The sequence below is a fragment of the Dermacentor silvarum genome, chromosome 9 (genome assembly GCF_013339745.2).
Source record: "Dermacentor silvarum isolate Dsil-2018 chromosome 9, BIME_Dsil_1.4, whole genome shotgun sequence".
NCBI lineage: Eukaryota > Metazoa > Arthropoda > Arachnida > Ixodida > Ixodidae > Dermacentor > Dermacentor silvarum.
Window position 1 is genome coordinate 73,688,899 of NC_051162.1, and position 20,153 is coordinate 73,709,051.

General features: G+C 44.2%; 1 protein-coding gene across 1 annotated transcript; it reads right to left on the bottom strand.

The window, feature by feature from the left end:
* Positions 1-2,175: 2,175 nt before the first annotated feature.
* Positions 2,176-11,962, bottom strand: LOC119465320 (acetylcholinesterase). The gene is made up of 4 exons (XM_037726121.2): positions 11,828-11,962; positions 7,388-7,671; positions 5,387-6,582; positions 2,176-2,410 (listed from the first exon to the last, which is right to left on the bottom strand). The coding sequence occupies exons 2-4, from the start codon at positions 7,643-7,645 to the stop codon at positions 2,263-2,265; spliced, it is 1,602 nt and encodes a 533-aa protein (XP_037582049.1). The 5' UTR covers positions 7,646-7,671; positions 11,828-11,962; the 3' UTR covers positions 2,176-2,262.
* Between the last annotated feature and the right edge of the window lie 8,191 nt (positions 11,963-20,153).

Below are 20,153 nucleotides of genomic sequence, written 5' to 3' on the forward strand. Positions count from 1 at the left end.
TCTTATTTTCTTTCCTTCCTTCCTTCATTGTCCAAAAATATTATCCCTAAGCTTATGCCTGGCTTGAAACAATTTTCTCGTTCTAGCAATATTTTTTCACCCTCTGTGACAGCTGTAATTTTATTACTTGCATTGCTATTCTATCAACGGCGTTGCTGTAACTGTTCCGTATGAGCTCGCCTTATCCTTATCACATTTGTCTTTGGATGATGAGCTTCATCTTGTTTTTACGCCCTCCCATCTAAATTTTCTTTGTTGTAGTCACAGGTTCTGTGGAGCGAGTCAGCTGTACCTCGGTTTTGAGACCAATCTGCTGGACTGCTTGTATTCACATTTCATCTGGACAGGCTGCCGTGCTATTAGGGACATGTTCTACAGCTTTTTCCAGTAACATGCTTGTATCTACACCCCTTATATATAGTCTGAAATGTTTTTTCCGAAAAGAAACATTCAAATTCAATTGAGAAATATGTATGCTAGCTAAAAACATAGAAATATGCTCACCCACCATCTGCTATCCCACGTGAGATTCGCAGAGTCATTTAAAAATCTTGAAAAGGGCATATAACACAAAACAGTGAATTTGTATGGGTATGTTGTCTCATTGGGCAAATTCAGACTTAGCAGGTCAACCTTTCACGCGTCAATGGCAGTCTCTAAAACACTCGGTATTGCAGAGATGGCGCTTTCGATTCATGCACCTGAATGAATGCCGTTGCACGAGTTTCTCGGAGTGCTTGCCCTCGTGCCAAGAACCGTGCACAAAGCGTTAATTGTTTTCTGAGTCGGAGAAAATTACACGTTCACGCGTTTTCGACGGATGACCACATGTACATGCCGCCAAAATCAGGATCTGCCTCGCTCCCGTTTCGATTTATGAGCTCAGATTCTGTACGTGGCAAGGTCGTGACAACAGGCTATAAAAGTTAAAATTTTAATCTCTTAGGCTTTTCTGTTTCCGCGAAGTTCCCACACTGAGGAACTACTCGACGCGTGGCGGAGTGCGGGCAGTTTAGAGGGCACTTGGCGGGGACAACCAGGCAACTAAGTTGTCAGACTTGCACATTTCTTCAATGATATCAGACTATGAGGAACATAATAATCAAAATGGTCGCCCGCCCGACCAAAAGAGAGCCGCCGACATGAAGCGCTCTTTTAAAGCTCATTATAAATTCACAGTACAGATATCTCTACCAAACAGCATGAAATATCAAACTATGTATCGCAATTAGAGGTAACCAATGAGCTGATGTAAGCAACATCTACACCATGACGTGCGCATTCTGTACGCTGGATTCTTTATAGCCCCCGTCGTCTGTGCAGGTTTTGCTTTTGCGGCAGCAGAACATATGAACATAGCTCTTACACCAGACGTCGCCCTTAGTGTACCTTAACACTGCACGCATGCATCTTATTTTCTTCGCTATAGCTCGAAATCTGTAGTATAAGGTACGCATAAATAGCTCTCCTGTGATAAATTACGTAAATTGTGGTATGTTATAGCGTGACGTCGCATATCAGTGCGCACCCAGTGCGCGCATTCCTTTTGTTACGGATCATGTGATCCCTGGCTATATAAGTGCACTGTGAAATAAACGGTCGTCCTTTTTGCTTGTTGGAATGCTGCCTGTTCGCTCTATCGCAAGTACAATACAAAATACAGAATAATGCGTCCAGATATTCTTCGTCCGTCTCCTGCGATATATATATATATATTTTACAGCATAGAAGCATTGCTTAACTTATATTGTCGCCGTCACTGGTCCATTACGTGTTTCATATAAACACTTATCCAATACGCATAGCGCAGGCATGGTGTGGTGTTTCAAATTATGATACTGTCTTTATAATATACATTATTATGTAAGTTCATTGACCAACAGTATTTTTAGGCGAATATTCAAGCCATCGAGAATTTCAGCTTTGTATACCCCCGCCACATTAACCTTCTCCTGAGAGTGAGTAACAACCTTGTCAGTTTAATTTTTGAAAATACGCAACCTTACTGAACTTTCTATGGAAGGGTATTATGGGCGATTTTTTGGAAGTTATTATTTCACACGCAGCAGTCTTAAAATGAACCGAGGACGAAGCGAAGATCAGTGCTAGTATTTGGATCCTATTTTTGTCGCTCTCAATGCTTCGCGCTGCCACTTGTGAAATATGAACTTTTTATTATCAAAAAGAAGTCGTTATTTTCGAAGTCAGGCCCTTGAAGAGCAGGTACTATAATCCAAAGCATTCTGAAATATGAAATGACTTCTACATTTTCCAGAATGACTTCCAGACGTCGCACTTTTCCATGTGAATGCCGTATACATATGTTATGTTGTCACCGGCGATATAAACTGAGACCGGGGTGTCAGAAGTGTACTTCGGCCACGAGTGGTCTCCTGGAAGCTGCGGCACCCTGAGGAAAAAAATATAGGTGGCATTGACATCGCTGTATCATGTTTACACCTCAATTGTAAAACAAGGCGAAGGAATTTTACAAAAGAAGAGAATGATTGATGTCTTCGCATCAGCCGATGAGCTCTTTTGGTTGCTTTGACACAACTGGCGGCGTAAGGTTGGCTAGAATACTGCGAGCCGACGAAAAAATTACTTTTTTTTTGGTGGCAGGCCGTCAGACCCTGTGACATAATATTCAGTACCTTTGAGGCATTACACCACCACACCCCAAAACAGGACAGAACATCTGCTAGAAAAATAATAAAATAGGATGAATATATTTCTACGAAGAATTATATCCTACTTTTAATGTGGATGAACCCTTTAAAGACGAATCAAGTTTGACCACTATGAAAACGTGCAGTCTCAATCAAAAAGGGAACAAATTTTTGAAGTTAATTTCTAAACATGATGTGTATACTCTGTTCTTTTGATTTCGATTGTTTTGCTTTTGAGGCGCTAGCTTTTGTCTCTATGCCACACTGTTACCTACAAGATATGGTCAGTTAGGAAACTAAGTAGTAAAAAACAAATGGAAGTTCCAAAACCTGGATAGCACAGTTCTGTTCAGATGAGTTCTATTTTTTATAAAATTCGGTGGAAATATTGACTCAAAAGAAATCAGGCACAGTAATACCCCGTTACACTCGAAGTAGTAAAAACTAGGAAAAGTGTCGAGATAGCCGAATTCACGAAAATGTAAGCATAACCACCGCGTAAAGCCAACATGACGCCTTCCCAATACGGCGCCGGTAACTGCCGACTTTCTCACAAAAGCTCAATGTAGCAGGAGCGGCTCTTTTAGTAGATCATTTTTGCGATAATATGTGTGACCCAGCAGCCGACCTGTCGGTCGCATATAAAGCCCCTATATATAAAAAGTAGCGCCATCCACTTCCCTCCTCCTCCGTTCCACTATCGCGCTCGGCGCGACCAGCGCGATCGAGGCGCGATATCGACAGTGGCGCCGCCTGCGTCGGGCCTGCCGTGGCAGACGACAGCTAACGCGCTACCAGAGGAAATCCGAGGAAAACTTCGATCGCGCCCTGCGGAGACGTTTTTGAGGCGCGATTTTGCTTCGTCAGTCAGTAACTGGTCTTAATAATGCCGTTTTGGAAGTAGCAACGCGACGATGCGAGACGGCGCAAATATCAAGTGTGAAGCAAGCGTTTGCGCACGCCGGATGGTAAACAAAAAAAGCCTTTTGCCCTCGCCTTGTTGGTTGCGGCAACTTAAGGCGCAGCAGCATGCCATCACAACGAAGTTCTTGTCCATAACACGTTTGATCCGTTTGTGCGTACAGCACTTTCGTCGCACAGGCCCGAGAATGGCAGTCGGAGCGCGCTGGAAAGAAAAAAATATACAAAAGCGCGACGCGAACTTCCACGTGACACGGATTGGCCAATGGGGGAGCGGAGGAGGCTGAGGCGACAGGAGGCGGCTAAGAGACGGCGAGGAGGAAGCGCCGGGGTGAGCGCGGTGGCGGCAAGATCTAAGAATGGCGCTACTTTTATAAATATAGGGGCTTTAGTCGCATATAGGCAACGGTGAACCAGACACATAAAAGTGCAAACGCAGGTGCTGGTTGACGCCGTGTTCGAAACCGAGTCACGCTAAAAATATCTCCAATGTGCGCGGTTTCCCGCCTCAGCGCCTGGGCGACTGCGCCCACTAGATAAAGACACAGATCTTGAGGCGATTGTTCACCTTTGGAAAGTAGGTGGTGTCCAAAGCTCGATGTGTACGACGTATCTACGGCTTCCAAAATCGTTTTCGCCGTTTGCAGTCAGCTGAACAATGACCTCAAGATCTGTATCTCTCGAAAGCGTCATGCTGCGCGTTGGGAGCAAACGCCGCGGGAAAGCGCTCGCCACCGCCCTGCTCAGTAACGTGACCACCGCCAGCGCAGCCACGCACGACAGCTGCCGCCGAGCATCTTGCATCGACGCACTGCCGTGTGTGACTGGCGTGTTTATAAGTGGCGGCTCGCTCGCCTCTGGTCGATGCTACTCTTTCTCGCCCTCTTCGTGCGCGTCAGCGGTCGTAGCTTTAGTCGTAGCGACGATCCGCCCACGTATTCGATGGGATCAGCCGGCCGAGAACTGTAGATGAGGGTAAGTAGAATCGAGTAAAAGGCATTAGGGTAAAATTGCAGGCCTTGGCCGGTATTTTGCAGCGATGCGCCATGCTTTATTCTATGCTAGTATTATCGTCCACCGCTCACGGCCGGCTGATCCCGTTGATAACGTGAGCGGACCGTCGCTGTGACCGCTGACCAAGTGCGACAAGCACGAACAGGCATTAGCATCTAAAAAGTCATCGATACAAAATACCGGCCCTGGTTTCCCTTTTAGGCGACCTGCCTAAAAAGTACAAAAAGTTTTGGTACTGTATTTTTTTCAGCATTTTTGCAGTCTAGGTTTCGAGATAAGGAGATTCGAGATATCAGAGTTCGAGGTAACGATGGCTTATCGTATTTTTTTGCTATGAATGCCAGCTGAAAATAACAGGAAAGTGATACTCTTTGAGATAATTAAAATTTTAAAAAGAATTTAAAAAATTCCTATTTTATAAATTCTTATAAATTCTTTATAAGTATTTATAAAATATAGTTCAGATACACCGTCCACTAAAAATACACCCCAGCTTGCCTTTGCCGTTCCATTAACATATGCAAATCAGCTCTCGATACAGATACAATATTCTTCATTTCAGGCGTCTTACCCGTGTCTTGAGCACTTCTTCAGCACTCATGAACTTTTCAAACTCCATCGAAAACTAAACGCACTTTTAACGTCTATCCTAGGGACATGGCTACTGCATATATGCATCAACGACCATACACATAACAACGAATGTGAATATCTCCAGAAAGGTTTCTTTAACGAGGCGGCGTACACATCACAGAACTTTTCATCATGAGCCGTTTACTTACCCAGTGGTAGCGAAGGTTGACAAAGCCATCATATCCACTTGAGACACGTGGGCATCTTGAGCAGTATAACTTATTAGGTCAACAAGGGGCTCACCGAACATGTAGCTAACATCATAGCTATGAGGTGTCCCCATCCATGAAGGAAGCGTGCTCTTGCGAGACAGGTGACCAAACACGTAAGTGTATACGGACTGTCCTCTGTTCGAGTGATCCTCAGCTGTGAAGTGCATGGGGCACACGAATATGGAGTCGGATAAGTAGTCTGCGTAAGCGCGCCTTAGCGCTACATTGTCACGAGCCTCAGCTTTGTACACGTCCAACGGTTTGGAGAAGTTAGTCTTGAGCCAGGGGAAGACAGAAGCGCGAAGCAAGCGCTCCAATTGCTTTCGGTCGAGGCGGTCAACGTCGTTCGGAAGTGATCTCAGAGCTGTTGTCCCCTCGTCAGCGGTGACTCCGACCAAGAGGTCGGCTGCGTTGAACAATCCCTGTTTAACTGCGGCGCTCGGATCTACTGGAAGGAAGCCATTGGGATATGTAGGTAGGAAAGGAAATAACTTGGGCTTGAATAGATTATTCGTGGCTCGTACGAGTTGAAAGGCGTTTTTCGAGCGGAGACACTCAACAACAGATTCAGGGTTAGTGGTCAAGTTTCTGTGGCGGTCAGCACAGCCCACTGCCGCAGCGACAGTGTTTCCTTTGCTTATACTGTCATTCGCTGTCTGAGCGAAGTCACGGCCATGTAGAGTTCCGCTCATTAGACATGCCCTAATGAAGAGACCTTTGCTAATTGGTGAGATTAGGTGCCCGTGAACACTCATACCACCAGCACTGTCGCCGAAGATGGTGACTTTCGAAGCGTCGCCACCGTATTGGTCAATATTCTCCCTGATCCACCTCAGGGCCATGTTTTGGTCCAGGAGACCTACATTGCCTGGTGCCTCTGTCGACTGCGTGTCTAGGAAACCCAAGAAACCGAGTCTATAGTTGAAGCTGACGACGACAAGACCTGTGCTTGCTGCTAGAACGGCGCCATTGTTTACATCCTGGCCGGATGAACCATGCGTGAAGCCGCCACCGTGGATCCAAGCGAGCACCGGAACGACGTCTTCGGTACGCTCTGGGGGGCTCCATATATTGAGGTGCAGGCAGTCTTCCGTGAGCTCGATGTTAACAAATGCTTTGGGATTATACACGACCTGCATATGTTGCAAAGACAAAATTTACTAGACGCTACCAACGAGATATTAACAAATTACTGTTGCCATAACAGGTGACTTAAGTTCCGTCTTAAGATGAATCTTTAGCTGCGGATCTCCTATACATACATAGGAGCAGAGGAATTCTTTTTTCGGCAACCACTGCGATAAACTTGATGAGATTTGCTGCATTAAAATAAAGGTAAAATGTAGTGACTATAGAAAGCAGGCCGGTATTCACAGGAAATCCTTGCCCAAAAAGCTTCGCAAGAGAAATCTTTAGCCACTGCTGAAATTAAAGATGTCATTAGCGATGGCTGCCAGCGAACAGCAAAGCGTATTTACGAACGAAAAGCTTGTGAATTACTCGCCAAATTTTTATCTAGACAGTTAGTTATTTTTTACATATTGTCAAATATAAAAAAAAAATTGGTTACATCCCTGTGCGTTCTACGCTGCAATGATAAGCGGCAACGCAGCCAGCTGTGGAAGAAGACAACGACGACGAACGCGGGAGCAGTGGCATGAGCAACGGCCGAGCAAGAGCACGAACGCAACCCGAGGGGCGCCAAACGAGCCAGCTGTGGAAGAAGGCGATGACGCTCGAGGCAATACTGATGATGATAGTTTTCTGTATACAGGCGATTTCTCCTAGCCATATATGATTTCGCCTAGACGTATAAATCTTCGCTTTAATATTATCGCATGTTTCCCTAACGTTTGCCTTATTCGCCACTGTCGTTCTTGCTCCATTTAGAGCTTCAGCAAGGAAACCGTGCAAAATACTTTATTTGCGAATCCATACCTGCGGACACGCGGTCTTTTTGCTCCTGGCATCCAGCGTACCCTCCCATGGTCCACCTGGTTGTGGCGGCTTGAAACGCAGCGTACCCAATGGCGGCTGTGCGTACGGTATCCCGCGGAACTCGTCCACTGCATGACCTAGCACTTCAAGCCTGTTACCCTTGATTCGGCCGAGCCGTGTGTCTTTTACGATATCAGAGGCGAAGCAACACGGCACAGTGATCAAGAGCAGTAGCATAGATGCGGTCGTTCTAGCCATCTTTCCGGTAGCCTTGGTGAAGAAATCTGCAATAGACAATCGAAGTGCGGAAGTCTTGTCCATTGTACTTGGATATAAGGCTTTGGTAATCTAGAATTACTAATTGGAATTACACTGCTGCACATACAGGGAGCGGCGGATGCTGACACATATGCACACGACGCAGAATGCTTTTATTCAAGACGTAAACTGAATATATATTCATATGAGCCGATAAACAGACCAGCTATGGATTTTAATGGTGCTGAAATAAAACTGCAACTAGCCCACAGAATTAACCCAAAGGAACGAGCGTAGATATCCTATTGACAACGATTAAAGCAATGTCCGAGATACTTGACACTTGCCTTGGTAAGTATACTATAACTTCTTATCAGAACTGCGTAAGGCACGTCCGTGAAGCTAATGTAACTTCTTTCTTTCCCTGAGACCAAAGTTGGTCTTTGAAAATATCAGGCAGGGCTTATCAGTTCAAAAATAAAAAAAAGCATCTGCACACAATATTACCCAAACGGACTAAAGTGCGCTATCAGTCATAAATATTTTTTCCATGATATCGTTTGTCTTTCACAGTATTTTCCGCAGTAAACATCTGGCGCCGCGCTACAATTGGTGCAGGTGAGATCACCAGTGTCTTTGTTGATAAAACGTGGTATGCGCTACAGCTTGGTGACGCGCTCATTGGCTCTTACGGCTCCCTAGAGGAGCTGGTTGACTAAATCCACGTCCATAAAGAGAGCGCATTAAAATTTATTGGTTTCAGCAGTGCTTGAGCACTGAACAATGGCCATGCGCTAGAATCTGAGTGTACAAAAGCAAACAAAATCACTTATACTACATTAGAATTAATTAGAACTTTTTCCCGGTTCAGGCACGGTTTTATTCTGATGTTATTTAACTGTATATTCCCAGAGGGAGAGAGAGCTCACGGGTATAGTCAACAAAGGAGATAGAAAGGCGCAGAAACGACGTCGTGCGGAGGAATAGGGTGGTAAAGGATTCCCCTAAAAGTGTCAGTATGAAAGTTATGACGCACTTCTACTTATTTCCATTGCATTCCGTACACTTTCTGGATAAATGGAACTTCATGACATTGTTGATTTCTACAAGGGTTGCGCATCAGCGGTTCTATCAAATCTATGCAGAGGAAGAGGCGGGCTTATTAATACATATCCCGTATGTTTTATCATCCTCTTTCGGGCTGCAGACATTCCTGGCCCACGTGGAAATAACCAAATTGAAACGCTTAGCATTAGCACCGTAAGTCACCAAGATGCAACGCCTCAAGCAAATCTTGTAGGTTGAGGAGGCGTCCTTCAGTACTGGGACTCTAATGCAGTGCCCTGGAAGAGGAAGGCGCTTGAATCAGTGGAAAAGTAGAAGAGGGAGAGACACGTGTTAGGCTGACACTTTGGGGGCGAAGATTTAGGAAAATGCTTGTTCATCGGCACGCGCTGCTTTTTGCACGCGTTGATGGCTGAAGGTCAAGCGGACTGCTGAGTAGTGGAAACACTGCACACTGTAATCTTAAACAGAGCTGCAGTACGAACCGTTCACTTAGGAAACATTGCTGTGGAACGTCATGCTATTTCTAAGTTTCCTTGATGTCACAAGTTTTTGGTAAGCTAATGCTTACTGTTATACTATCCACATAACTACGAACGTAACGTCTCGTAATATTGAGTATTTTGCCATATATGTGCGTGCTTCTTCCGTCGGGCGAAACTGTGAATTCATTATGCTACAGCGCGAGTTATCCTCTCTCCTTTGCACCACGTTAGGCATATCTTTACACGTGACAACCGTGCATGGCAGACCATTTTGCCCTCTGGGTAGTTTTAAAGCTACCGCGCAATTAATAATATCCCAGTTCTCAAACATCTTTGATAAATTGGCTCGTAGTTGCTTAGTATTCTATCACAATTACGCAAGGCAAGGCTACTTACTTGGCCCTGCCTAATAATATTATTCATAAATGTTACTTCCGGGCTAGAGAGAAAACCTCACATAGACGCAAATGCACTCCTCATTTGTTTTGTAAAGAAGATCTTTTTATACATGAAACTGTCGTCTCAAAGCTGTCTAATGTAAGTCGATGTTACCTTAAAACACCTACTCTACGGAACAGTGAACTCTGTCATCATTGGTACGTCGCTTGAAATTTTCCTCAATCGTCAAATAGAATGCATTGATGGATGGATGCTGTCAGCATGCCCTTTCAAACGGCGCTGAGACTTTTCGCCAGCAAGCTCTATTTCTCCTATTTTGATAAATATCTTACCTATCCTATTTTTTAATGGCCCAGCATAAAACTTGCCGAGCCGTTACTGGGTGCTTTATATTTGTGTTCCTTCATCGTTGCTACGTCTCCTTCCCACGGCCTTTAACTAATCTCTACTGTGGAAATATTTCCTTCGGATCTTCGAGCAAAATACTCCCGGGCCTTAAGGAAGCCAGCAGAGCGTAAACTGCCATCCGCGTAGGTATCTTGATGTTGTTATAAAACATGTCCATCATTCACCTATCTTTACCGCAGCAAGCATATCTTCCTCTTCCTCAGTGTATATCGCCTCATATACGTACGCTTAATAAGCCATCATGATCTCGCTTCGAGAAGACCTTCTCTTTCAGTTATAAAATATTTATCTCCTCATTTCCTTCATACCTCCTAGGTTGTTAGTCATAATCGAAATCTTTTCGATTGCTTACACTCCGGACATTGTGTCAGCGTCTCGGACTTGGCGTTTAACGTTATCGTTTACACGTTGCCTACTATACCGGCCGCCATACTAGCTTTCAAATAACACTTCGCAATCGCTCTAGCATCTTGTCTATTTATGCCTGTGTGAGGTGCTAGGTTTTATAAGGTCAGTTTTACTTTCATTTATTATAAGAGTGCGTGGAACGATTCGAGCAATATATTGGCGTGCTTTTAGGCGTGCTGTTGTGCGCTTACAAAGAGTAGCCCAAACTTGTACCATAATGTCCATGCCAGAGCATCACATGTGGTACAAATTTGTAAAACACACCGAATCACCCAACGAAAAAAGAAATGTAGAGACGTAGATGCATACAAAGTTAGCTCCTGGAAAGTGAGTGAAATATTGTAAGCGTGCTAACGCATTAAAAAAAGCAAGCTTTTTTCCACGTGGTATATTGACTCCTATATTTTGACAACGGATAACAAATTTGCTTGCGCTATGGCCTCAGAGATCTCACGCAGAAAGGAACTTGGCAATCACCAGAGACGTAGTTAGAGCCGTTTATAATCGGTCGCACCCACTTCTTGTGGCCTAGTGCTGGGAATGGTGGTTGTTATGGACAAATCGGTGCATCTTTTTGCATTCCAACGAACTCTTGGTTCCCGGTAGCTTTATCGCCTTTCGTGTGCCCCCATTCAGCCCCTTGTCTTTTTCTGTTTTGCTTTGATTCAATGTAAGAAAAAAAGCTACAGCTACGATGCCTTTAACCGAATGTGCCGAAGATCAGTATAAAAAGAAGGGCACAGTTTTAACGGGCATCTACAGTTTCTGCTCTGACCACGAATGTTTAGCTTAAAAATGACGTTGGTGCAACAAAGCATACGAAGAAATAATGATTGCTGCTAGGGTACAGGTGCTAGATAAGCTTAAAGGTAGTTGATATAGCGTATTACAAGCGTGGCAGATCATAGCAAAGGTTAAATTTTGGAATTTTTAGCCATTTAATTTATTACATCCACATATTTCAAAGCAGAAATGGGGTACCAATGTCTACCTGTGTCCTCCAAATCATTACCATTACTATGTGAAAATGACAAAATTAATAGTTTTCTTTATTGTGTTATTGGGTGGACTCAAATAGGTTTAAGCGTTCACAAGGCCGTCCAGCACGCCGTGCGGGTATCAGAGAAACTTCAACGCTCGTCAGATGCCACTATGAATTCAATCATCAATTTGAATTGAGACTGTGTTTCTACCTCGATTGAAACCTTTGCCGCTTAGGTGCACTTTACGCGCTTTGTACTAGAAGGAGCAGCCGATCTAGTAACCAGTACGTTAGCAAGAACTGGTTCATATGCTTCTAACAGAAAAGCGTAAAGGGTATGTTTTCAGTTGTTCCAACCAACTGTAATTTAAAAAGCCAGGTAATATGTCTGGCGGAGAGACATTTGCAAGCCAAATCCACATGAACTTCACTTACCTTCACCACGACTGAAGGCTGAAGAAGGTACAATTTGCGAAGCGTCTCAAAGAACTGAATTCAAAGAGTCACGGGTTTATAGAGGTGCACATCTATGGGCCGCTCACAGAGTCAGACGTGTGCTCGTGCTTTCGATTGTGGTGGGGCTTATCCGATAAGCAGAAAACATTTTGCAATAGTGCAATAGCCGTTGCTTAACTCTATTGTTTGGCTTGACAGTGATAACAGCGGAGCTTCGGTGACATGTGTGTTGAGGAGACGGTAATGACGTGTGGATATCTGCTCTGTGTGACCTTCTCTACTCTTCGTACTTTCTCCATAAGCAGTACTTCTAGGTTAGGACGCAAAGCCTACTAACACTCACTCGCGTGATTTACCGAAGGTCACTGCAATGCATGATGTTGTTCAGGTATTTGAATGGTCTCATGAGCAATCTGAATTTAGTTAAGTTTTTTGGTTTTAGGTACAGCATTTTAAAGAAAGGTCGCGAAGCTGAAACATGGAAATGGAGAAATTCGCAAAGTGAGCAGTCATACAATACCATTTGAAAAAAGGACTGACAGCACAACAAATTCACAAGGACATTCTGGAGACATTAGGGGACAATGCTAAGGTGAAAAAGTGGGTTGCAGATTTCAAGCGAGGCCAGACGTCAATTGAAGATGCAGCGCGCACTTTTCGTCCCTCAACAGCATGCGCAGATGAAAATGTCCAAAAAGTGAGAGACATTGTAACGGCTGATCGACGTGTCACACAGTGGCACATTGCAGAATGCGTGGGCATATCAATAGAGAGAATTGGCCATATCCTAACACAGCTCCTGAACATGCACAATGTTTCGGCCCGATGGGTGGCCAGACTTTTGGCATTAAAGAACAAACGTCTGAGATAACTTCACTCTACAGAAAATCTGCAAGTGTTTGAAGTTGATATTAAATTTTTTCTGCACATATTCGTTACAGTGGATGAAACTTTGGTGCATCGCTTTCATCCCGAGTGAAAAGAAGCATGGAAACAGTGGAAACATCCCCCCTCCCCCCCCCCCCCCTTAAAGGACAAAGGTGGTTCCATAAGCTGGCAAGGTTACGTTACCAGTGTTCTTGGAATTTCTCCCAAAAGGTCAAACCATCAACGGGGAATACTATGCTGCTGAGATTCGTCATCTGAGGTCGGAAATTAAGGAAAAACGCGAGGGGTACTTCGGAAAGGAGTGCTGTTTAACCAGGAAAACGCGCCAGTTCACGCATTGGCTGTTACGATAGCTGCAATTCACTCCTGCGGTTTCCAACTGCTTCAGAAACCGCCCCATTCCTCTGATTTGGCTCCCTCGGACTACCACCTATTACCACAAATGAAAAAGCACCTTAGTAGAAGGTGTTTTTCTTCTGATGAAGCCGTCAAGGACGCCGTAAAATACTTTTTGGAGGAGCAGGATGAAACGTTCTACCAAAGTGGAATAATGAAGCTCTAAGAGCGATGGCATACATGTGTGGACCTCAAGAGAGACTATGTCGAGAACTGACTAGAAAATTTTGGCCCACGGTCACTGCGTCCGGGTGAGGCCTTGAACTTTTCAAGCGCCCCTCTTATATTTAAGCTGATAATGTAGTCTATGAAAAATTCATTGTTAATTTGGCAATGTAAACTTGAGTATTAGGATAAACAAAAAAGGTCAAAGTTGAATGCGTTGAATTTCGCCTCGAAACTCAAGCGCGTGTACTTTAGTGTGACATCACTGATTTCAAAATATATTCTTCTGTGTTGACCAGGTTGGCCGAGCATATGTTCTCCGAAACTTGCAGCCTTAGGTCATTGGCTCCTTTAAAACAGAATATATTTCCTCTTTACCGATAACGAATTACCTAGGCCCTAGCAGACGCTGTGCAATTTTGTGACGTTTGAGAGAGCTAAGGCGGGAACTCGAAGGCAATGTCGCCCACCGCCTTATCTTTATGTGGCTTTTTCGTCTCTTATCTTTTCGCGTCGTCAGCGGCTATAAAATCGCACAGCGCAGGCGTCCGGGAGCAGTGGTTCGATGCATAACATTGCCAGTGGCTTGCTGAGCTAATGAAGCTGCAATAATATTGCCGCCTTGAGTGGAGCAATATTAGGCCAGTGAAAAACTTATGAACAATATGCGGTGCATAAGTAGATGGCAGGTATGGAACGTGACTAAATGCTTCTCTCACGACCAAGTTGCAATGCAAAAGCAATGACTGTTTTTAACGTGAGCGTAGTATTTGCTATGCTTTTTTAAAATGTTGCTTAGCACAGCATTATAGCGGCGTTTTTTTAGATTTTTGTGGCAACATTAATAATGGTTCGAATATGCATGTCAGATTACATAATTCAGTGCGCGCGACCACCGATATAATACTATTTTTGATGCGAATTAAGCATTTAAAGACCGAACGAATTTCACCCACTATAAGAAAATTCAGCCTGAATTCAAAAGCGAAGACATTTCTTCCGTTAATTCGTTAATTTGATCGTTTCGCACCTGAGTCGTTAACATTTGTTTATATGCCATCCTATTACATACGAGACATGGTAAGCTATGAAACCTAGTAAAAAAACAATGGAGCTAGATTACAAAACCTTGAAAGCACGGTTTAAAGTGCGCAAATGGTTCAGTTGAGTTCAATTTTTTATACAATTCGGTAGAAATATGTAGCTCTTAAGAAATCACGTAATTCTTTCCATTGCATGCCGATGAAAATAACAGAAAAGTAATACTCTGTTGTGATAATTCAGCTGGACTTTAGCAATCTCATTTTCTGAAATAAAGGAAACAAAGTGCCATCCGAAATTATGTTGTTAAAATAAGAACATCATCCATTAGTACCTTTTGCTGAACACACGGTGTTCACAGAGTGCGCCGAACGTAATGGAGGGAAGCAGAAATGAAAAAAAAAATTGGCCTTTGCACTCGCCAGCGGGAGATACAACACATAGCATAAGCAAACTGTTAAAGTTAACAAAGAACAGCTGAGCAACGCCGAATGATCCCAATGCATAGCAATGGTCGAACAAGCGTAAGTATATGTGTCATTTGATTGCAGGCGGCATGCCCAGGCTGCGAAAAAAAATTCTTGGCAGCATTGGCACTAGAACTTTTGCTCGAGAGTGCATTTTGTTCGTCTTCAAGTTTGTTAAAAGTCTCCAAAATGTACCGGGCTTCGTGCCTAGGACAGCATCGTCTCGTCGGCCCTTTCTCTCTTTGTTCAAATGAGTGTGCTTATTCACTAAGTAAACTTTTCATAAGCAACTGCGATGGCGCTAATCAGAAATATGTCTTTATATCTGGTTTATCCCTAATTGATATTCTAACCTTTGCGCATTACCTTCTTTGAGTACCCTGTGCGATAAATATTTATGAAGTATAGTCCAGATACACCGTCCATAAAAAGCACACCACGGTTTTCCTTTGCTGTTTCCATGAATATATGCAAATTACCTTTCGATGTCTTCGAGACCTTACCCGTGTCTTGAGACCTTGTTGAGCACTCGACAACTTACAAAATTCTATCAAAAATTCAACGACCTTAAAAAGTCTAGCGTACGTTCATGGCTATTGTATATATTTAGTACATCATTAATCATACGCCTAACAATGAATGTGAATAGCCTGATAAAAGTTGGTTTAGCGAGGTGGTGTTCGCAGCGGAGAACTTTTCGTCATTGCCCACTTATTTACCTGGTGGCAGCGACGGTTGACAAAGCCATGATATCCACTTGAGAGACGCCGGAATCTTGAGCAGTATAACTTCGTAGGTCAACAAGGGGTTCACCGAACATGTAGCTAACATCACAGTTGTGGGGTGTCCCCATCCATGAAGAAGGGGCGCTCTTGCGAGACAGGTGACCAAACACGTAGGTGTATACAGACTTTCCTCTGTTCGAATAATCCTCGGCTGTGAAGTGCATGGGGCCCGCGAATATGAAGTCGGATAAGAAGTCAGCGTAAGCGCACCTTAGTGCTGCAATATCATGAGCCTCAGCTTTGTAAATGTCCAATGGTTTGGAGAAGCTCGTCTTGAGCCAGGGAAACACAAAAGCGCGAAGCAAGCGATCCCATTACTTTCAGTCGAGGCGGTCAATGTCGTTCGGAAGTGACCTCAGGGTTGTTGCCCCCTCATCAGCGGTGACTCCGACCAAGAGGTCGGTTGCATTGAACAATTCCTGTTTCACTGCTGCGCTCGCACCCACTGGAAGGAAGTCATTCGGGAATGTTATGTAAGAAGGGAAATAGCTTAGGCTTGAATATATTATTCGTGGCTCGTACGAGTTGAAAGGCGCTTTTCGAGCGGAGACATTCAACACCAGATTCTGGATTAGATTCCTGGTCTCTACTGAATGAAATACCTTTTCATAATCTATGAAAGCCATATAGACAGGTTGATTGTACTCCGGAGATTTCTCGATTACCTGATTGATGACATAGATATGATCCATCGTAGAATATCCCTTCCTGAAGCCAGCCTGTTCCTTGGTGGACTGAAGTCAAGTGTTGCCCTGATTCTATTGGAAATTATCTTGGTGATTATTTCATACAATATTGAAAGCAAGCTAAACGGTCTATATGTATTCAATTCTTTAACGTCTCCCTTCTTATGAATTAGTATTATGCTGGCGTTCTTCCAGCTCTCTGGTACACTTGAAGTAGTGAGGCATTACGTATAAAGGGCCGCAAGCTTTTCAAGCATGATAGCTTCTCCATGTTTAATAAATTGACTGTAATTCCATCTTCTCCAGCAGCTTTTCCCCTAGTCATGTCTTGCAAGGCCCTTCAAACTTCATCGATAGTTATAAAAGGAGACTCTGTATCCTGTTCCTTACTGCTTGGAATGAAAGTAGCTTGGCTGCTCTGGGCATTGTACAGGTCAGTATAGAATTCTCCCGCTGCTTTTACTATGTCATCGAAATTGCTGATGATATTACCCTGCATATGTATCAGTGCATACACCTTGCCTTGTCCTGTGCCAAGTTTTTTTCTCCCTGATTTCATGCCGCGTCCATATATTACTCCTCCCTCAATCTTTCCACGTTATAATTTCGAATATCTCTTACTTTTTTATTGATCAGTTTTCACAGTTCAGCGATTTCTATCCGATCTATCGAGTTTGCCATTTTCATGTTTTATTGTTTACTTTATTAGGTCCTTTGTTACTTGGGAGAGCTTACCTACCGATCGCCTTGGTGCCTTACCTCCCACTTCAATTGCTGCTTCTGAGATCAGCCTAGTTATGGTTTCATTCATTACCTCTATGTTGTCTTTATCTTCCTGTTCTAAAGCTGCATATTTGTTTGCGAGCACCAGCCCTAATTGGTCTGCCTTTACCCTTACTGCGTCTAGGCTGGCCTGTTTCTTCTTGATTAATTTACTCTTTCTGTCTTCAAATTGAGAGAAATCCTGAACCTCACTAACCTATGGTCGCTGCACTTTACCCTACTTAATACTTCTATATCCAGCGCTATGCTGGGATCGGCAGAGAGTATGAAATTCATTTCATTCCTTGTTCCTGCATTTGGGCTTTTTCATGTTCACTTCCTGTTGCTTCGCTTCATGAAGACGGTGTTCATTATTCGTAGCCTATTCCTTTCCGCGAATTCTACTAACATCTCTCCACTTGCATTCCTAGAATCTATGCCGTAGTTTCCAATTGCTTGCTCACCAACCTGCTGTTTCCCCACTTTTGCATTGAAGTCGCCCATGACTACAGTATACTTAGCTTGCACCTCTCTCATTGCTAATTCAACATCTTCATAAAACTGTTGTATTTCTTCATCATCGTGACTGGACGTTTTGGTGTAGGCTTGTACTATCTCCATTCTATACCTCCTATTCAGCTTTATTACGACGACTACAACCCTCTCATTAATGCTGTAGAATTCAAAAATGTTGCCTGCTATGTCCTTATGAACTATAATTCTGCCCCTGAATTCTCTCTTATCTGGAAGACCCCTGTAGCAGAGGACGTGGCCGTTAGTCAGCACTGTATAAGCCTCACCAGTTCTAACTTCACTAAGGCCAATAATTTCGCAGGCAATGCCATGGTAATTCCTCAAATAGCCCTGCTAAGCTAGCCTCACTCGAGAGGGTGCACGTGTTGAAGGCTGCTGCGTGTGAGAAGGTGGTGGCGTGGAGCCGAGGTAGAACACCCGGCTTCTAATCTGAAGGTCGCAAGTTCGAATCGTCCTCGAGTCCACTACATTTTCAGGCATGGAGTGGCGCCTGACACCGGCAAAAATATTGCCGAGAGCAAGTGGGGCTATACTAGTCCAGATGCAACCAATTATGAAGCCCACTAAGCTTCAACAAAGTCACTCCCTCACCAGAGCAGGAATTGGCCTCCCTGGTGCAGTATTCGGTCACTGCCTCTCTCATGACTCCTACAATCTACCCATGGCCCTCAGTCGCCATCGGCTGCGGAGCACCTGACCAAGGCGTCGGTCAGACCTGCGACACGGCAGAGGGTGCTAAGAATATTTTGCTCCGGACAGGCCGCCACTGGAAACTGAACCTGGCAACGTTCAACACGCGCTCGAGAGCAATACCCAGCCACAATTTTGTTTTGCAGCACAGCCAACGCTACGTGCATTGTGTTACAGCGGCTGTGCTACTACGTCAAATAGTGCCAACTTTTTGCTAGATGTCTCTGTTTCGGTTTTGTGAACTCTCTCGTGAGCTCTTCTCGTGAACACCCTACTTAATCGGTATCCTTGGATTATATCCTATAGCCGCACGCTATTTACTATGCGTACAAACGCACACAGTGCCCTGTGACAATCGATTAGATACTTTGCATATTGAAGGAGCGTAGGAAGTACCCTTACTGAACCAAGCCTTACGAAATTTTTTTTTGAAAACCACGGATATCGCAGCAAAAGCGCTATTTGAAGTCGTATGTAAAGGAAGCAAGGCGTTTCGTAAATTCCGTGACATTCAATGCCGGCGTTCTCGGTTGTCCATATTCGGGGAATGAATGAATGAATTCATTTATCCAGAAAACGCAATTCAGTGTGGCGGGCATGAGACACCGTTAGCCTCTGTGGGCAGCAGCATTGCTGGGTACGCTGTTTTCGCACAGTGGAGCAATCGCTTAGGACCCTTTAGTAGCCCAAGGCTGCGCTGGAACGCGAGCGTGCAGCTGGCACTGACAGTGTTCAAGCGCGACCGTCGATGTTACTGGTGCTACTAGCGCCAGACACATCTGGTGCTTGTATATGTTTGTATGTGCATGTGGTGCTTGTATGTGTGGTCGTATGTGGTGCCTGATGTGTCTGGTGCTACAAGCACCAGACACAATCGACACCAGCACCACACACATCGCACCAAAACCTTTCGAATGTGATTGCATTCCCGACGTCAAACGCTGTTATCGCAAAGCACCAGCAGCAGCTCTCACCCGCACACGCGGACGATTTCGGTGCTACACGCAATGAACTTGCCAAAATAATTACTAACATAACATAAAATATTTACTAACATAATAACAACAGAGAATAGTGATCTGTATGCCATGGAATGTAGCACTGCACACTTTCTTTTACGTACAGTTCGCAATCGCAGTTGGACTTGCACAGCTGGTGGACTCGCGGAAGATGGCCAGTTGGTCAGCTTCGAGGTGGCTGGTCATCGCTACCAGCGACGCACTCTGGCTAATGGTATTAGTTTCACAGTACACGGCACATTTCACCGTTATTGTGTACAGTCAATGAAACATTCCGCAACACGCCACTGTCATTATTTGCTCCTCATAGATGAATTCAGACCCTTGTTAACAACCTAGAGCTCTGTAAAGCGAACGCCAAGTACTACGTAGCTCGACGGCCTACGACTGCGGTGCTGTTTGGTTCAAGATGGGCGGACACGTTTCAGGTGCTATACCTAGAGCACAGGGACATGCCCATTCAACTGGGACTATTGTGTACGGACTAGGGAATGCCTTTTGGTAGGATAGTTATTAGCAAACCTTAGAGAAGTGCCCACGGACGCCACATTTAGAGTGCACGTGTTGCAATAAGCCATCTCCTTTATTTCTCACTCTAAGTCTCCTCTCATAAGCAAGCTTACAGGGCCGGCATCCTTAGCAAACAATCACCAATAATGAATGGCGATAAAAATATGTTTCTCTATACTACCTTATAATTGCAAGCAGATTTTCATGCCCAGGAAACGGCCCATGAACGGATCAAGGTATCAGAAATTTTCACATAATCTGCACATTGCCTCCATATGGGGAAATACTCAAACTCTAATCTCAAGTGAATCAACATTTTTTTGCATTGTTGAGTACATAAAGCTTTGCTAAACTTTTATAAG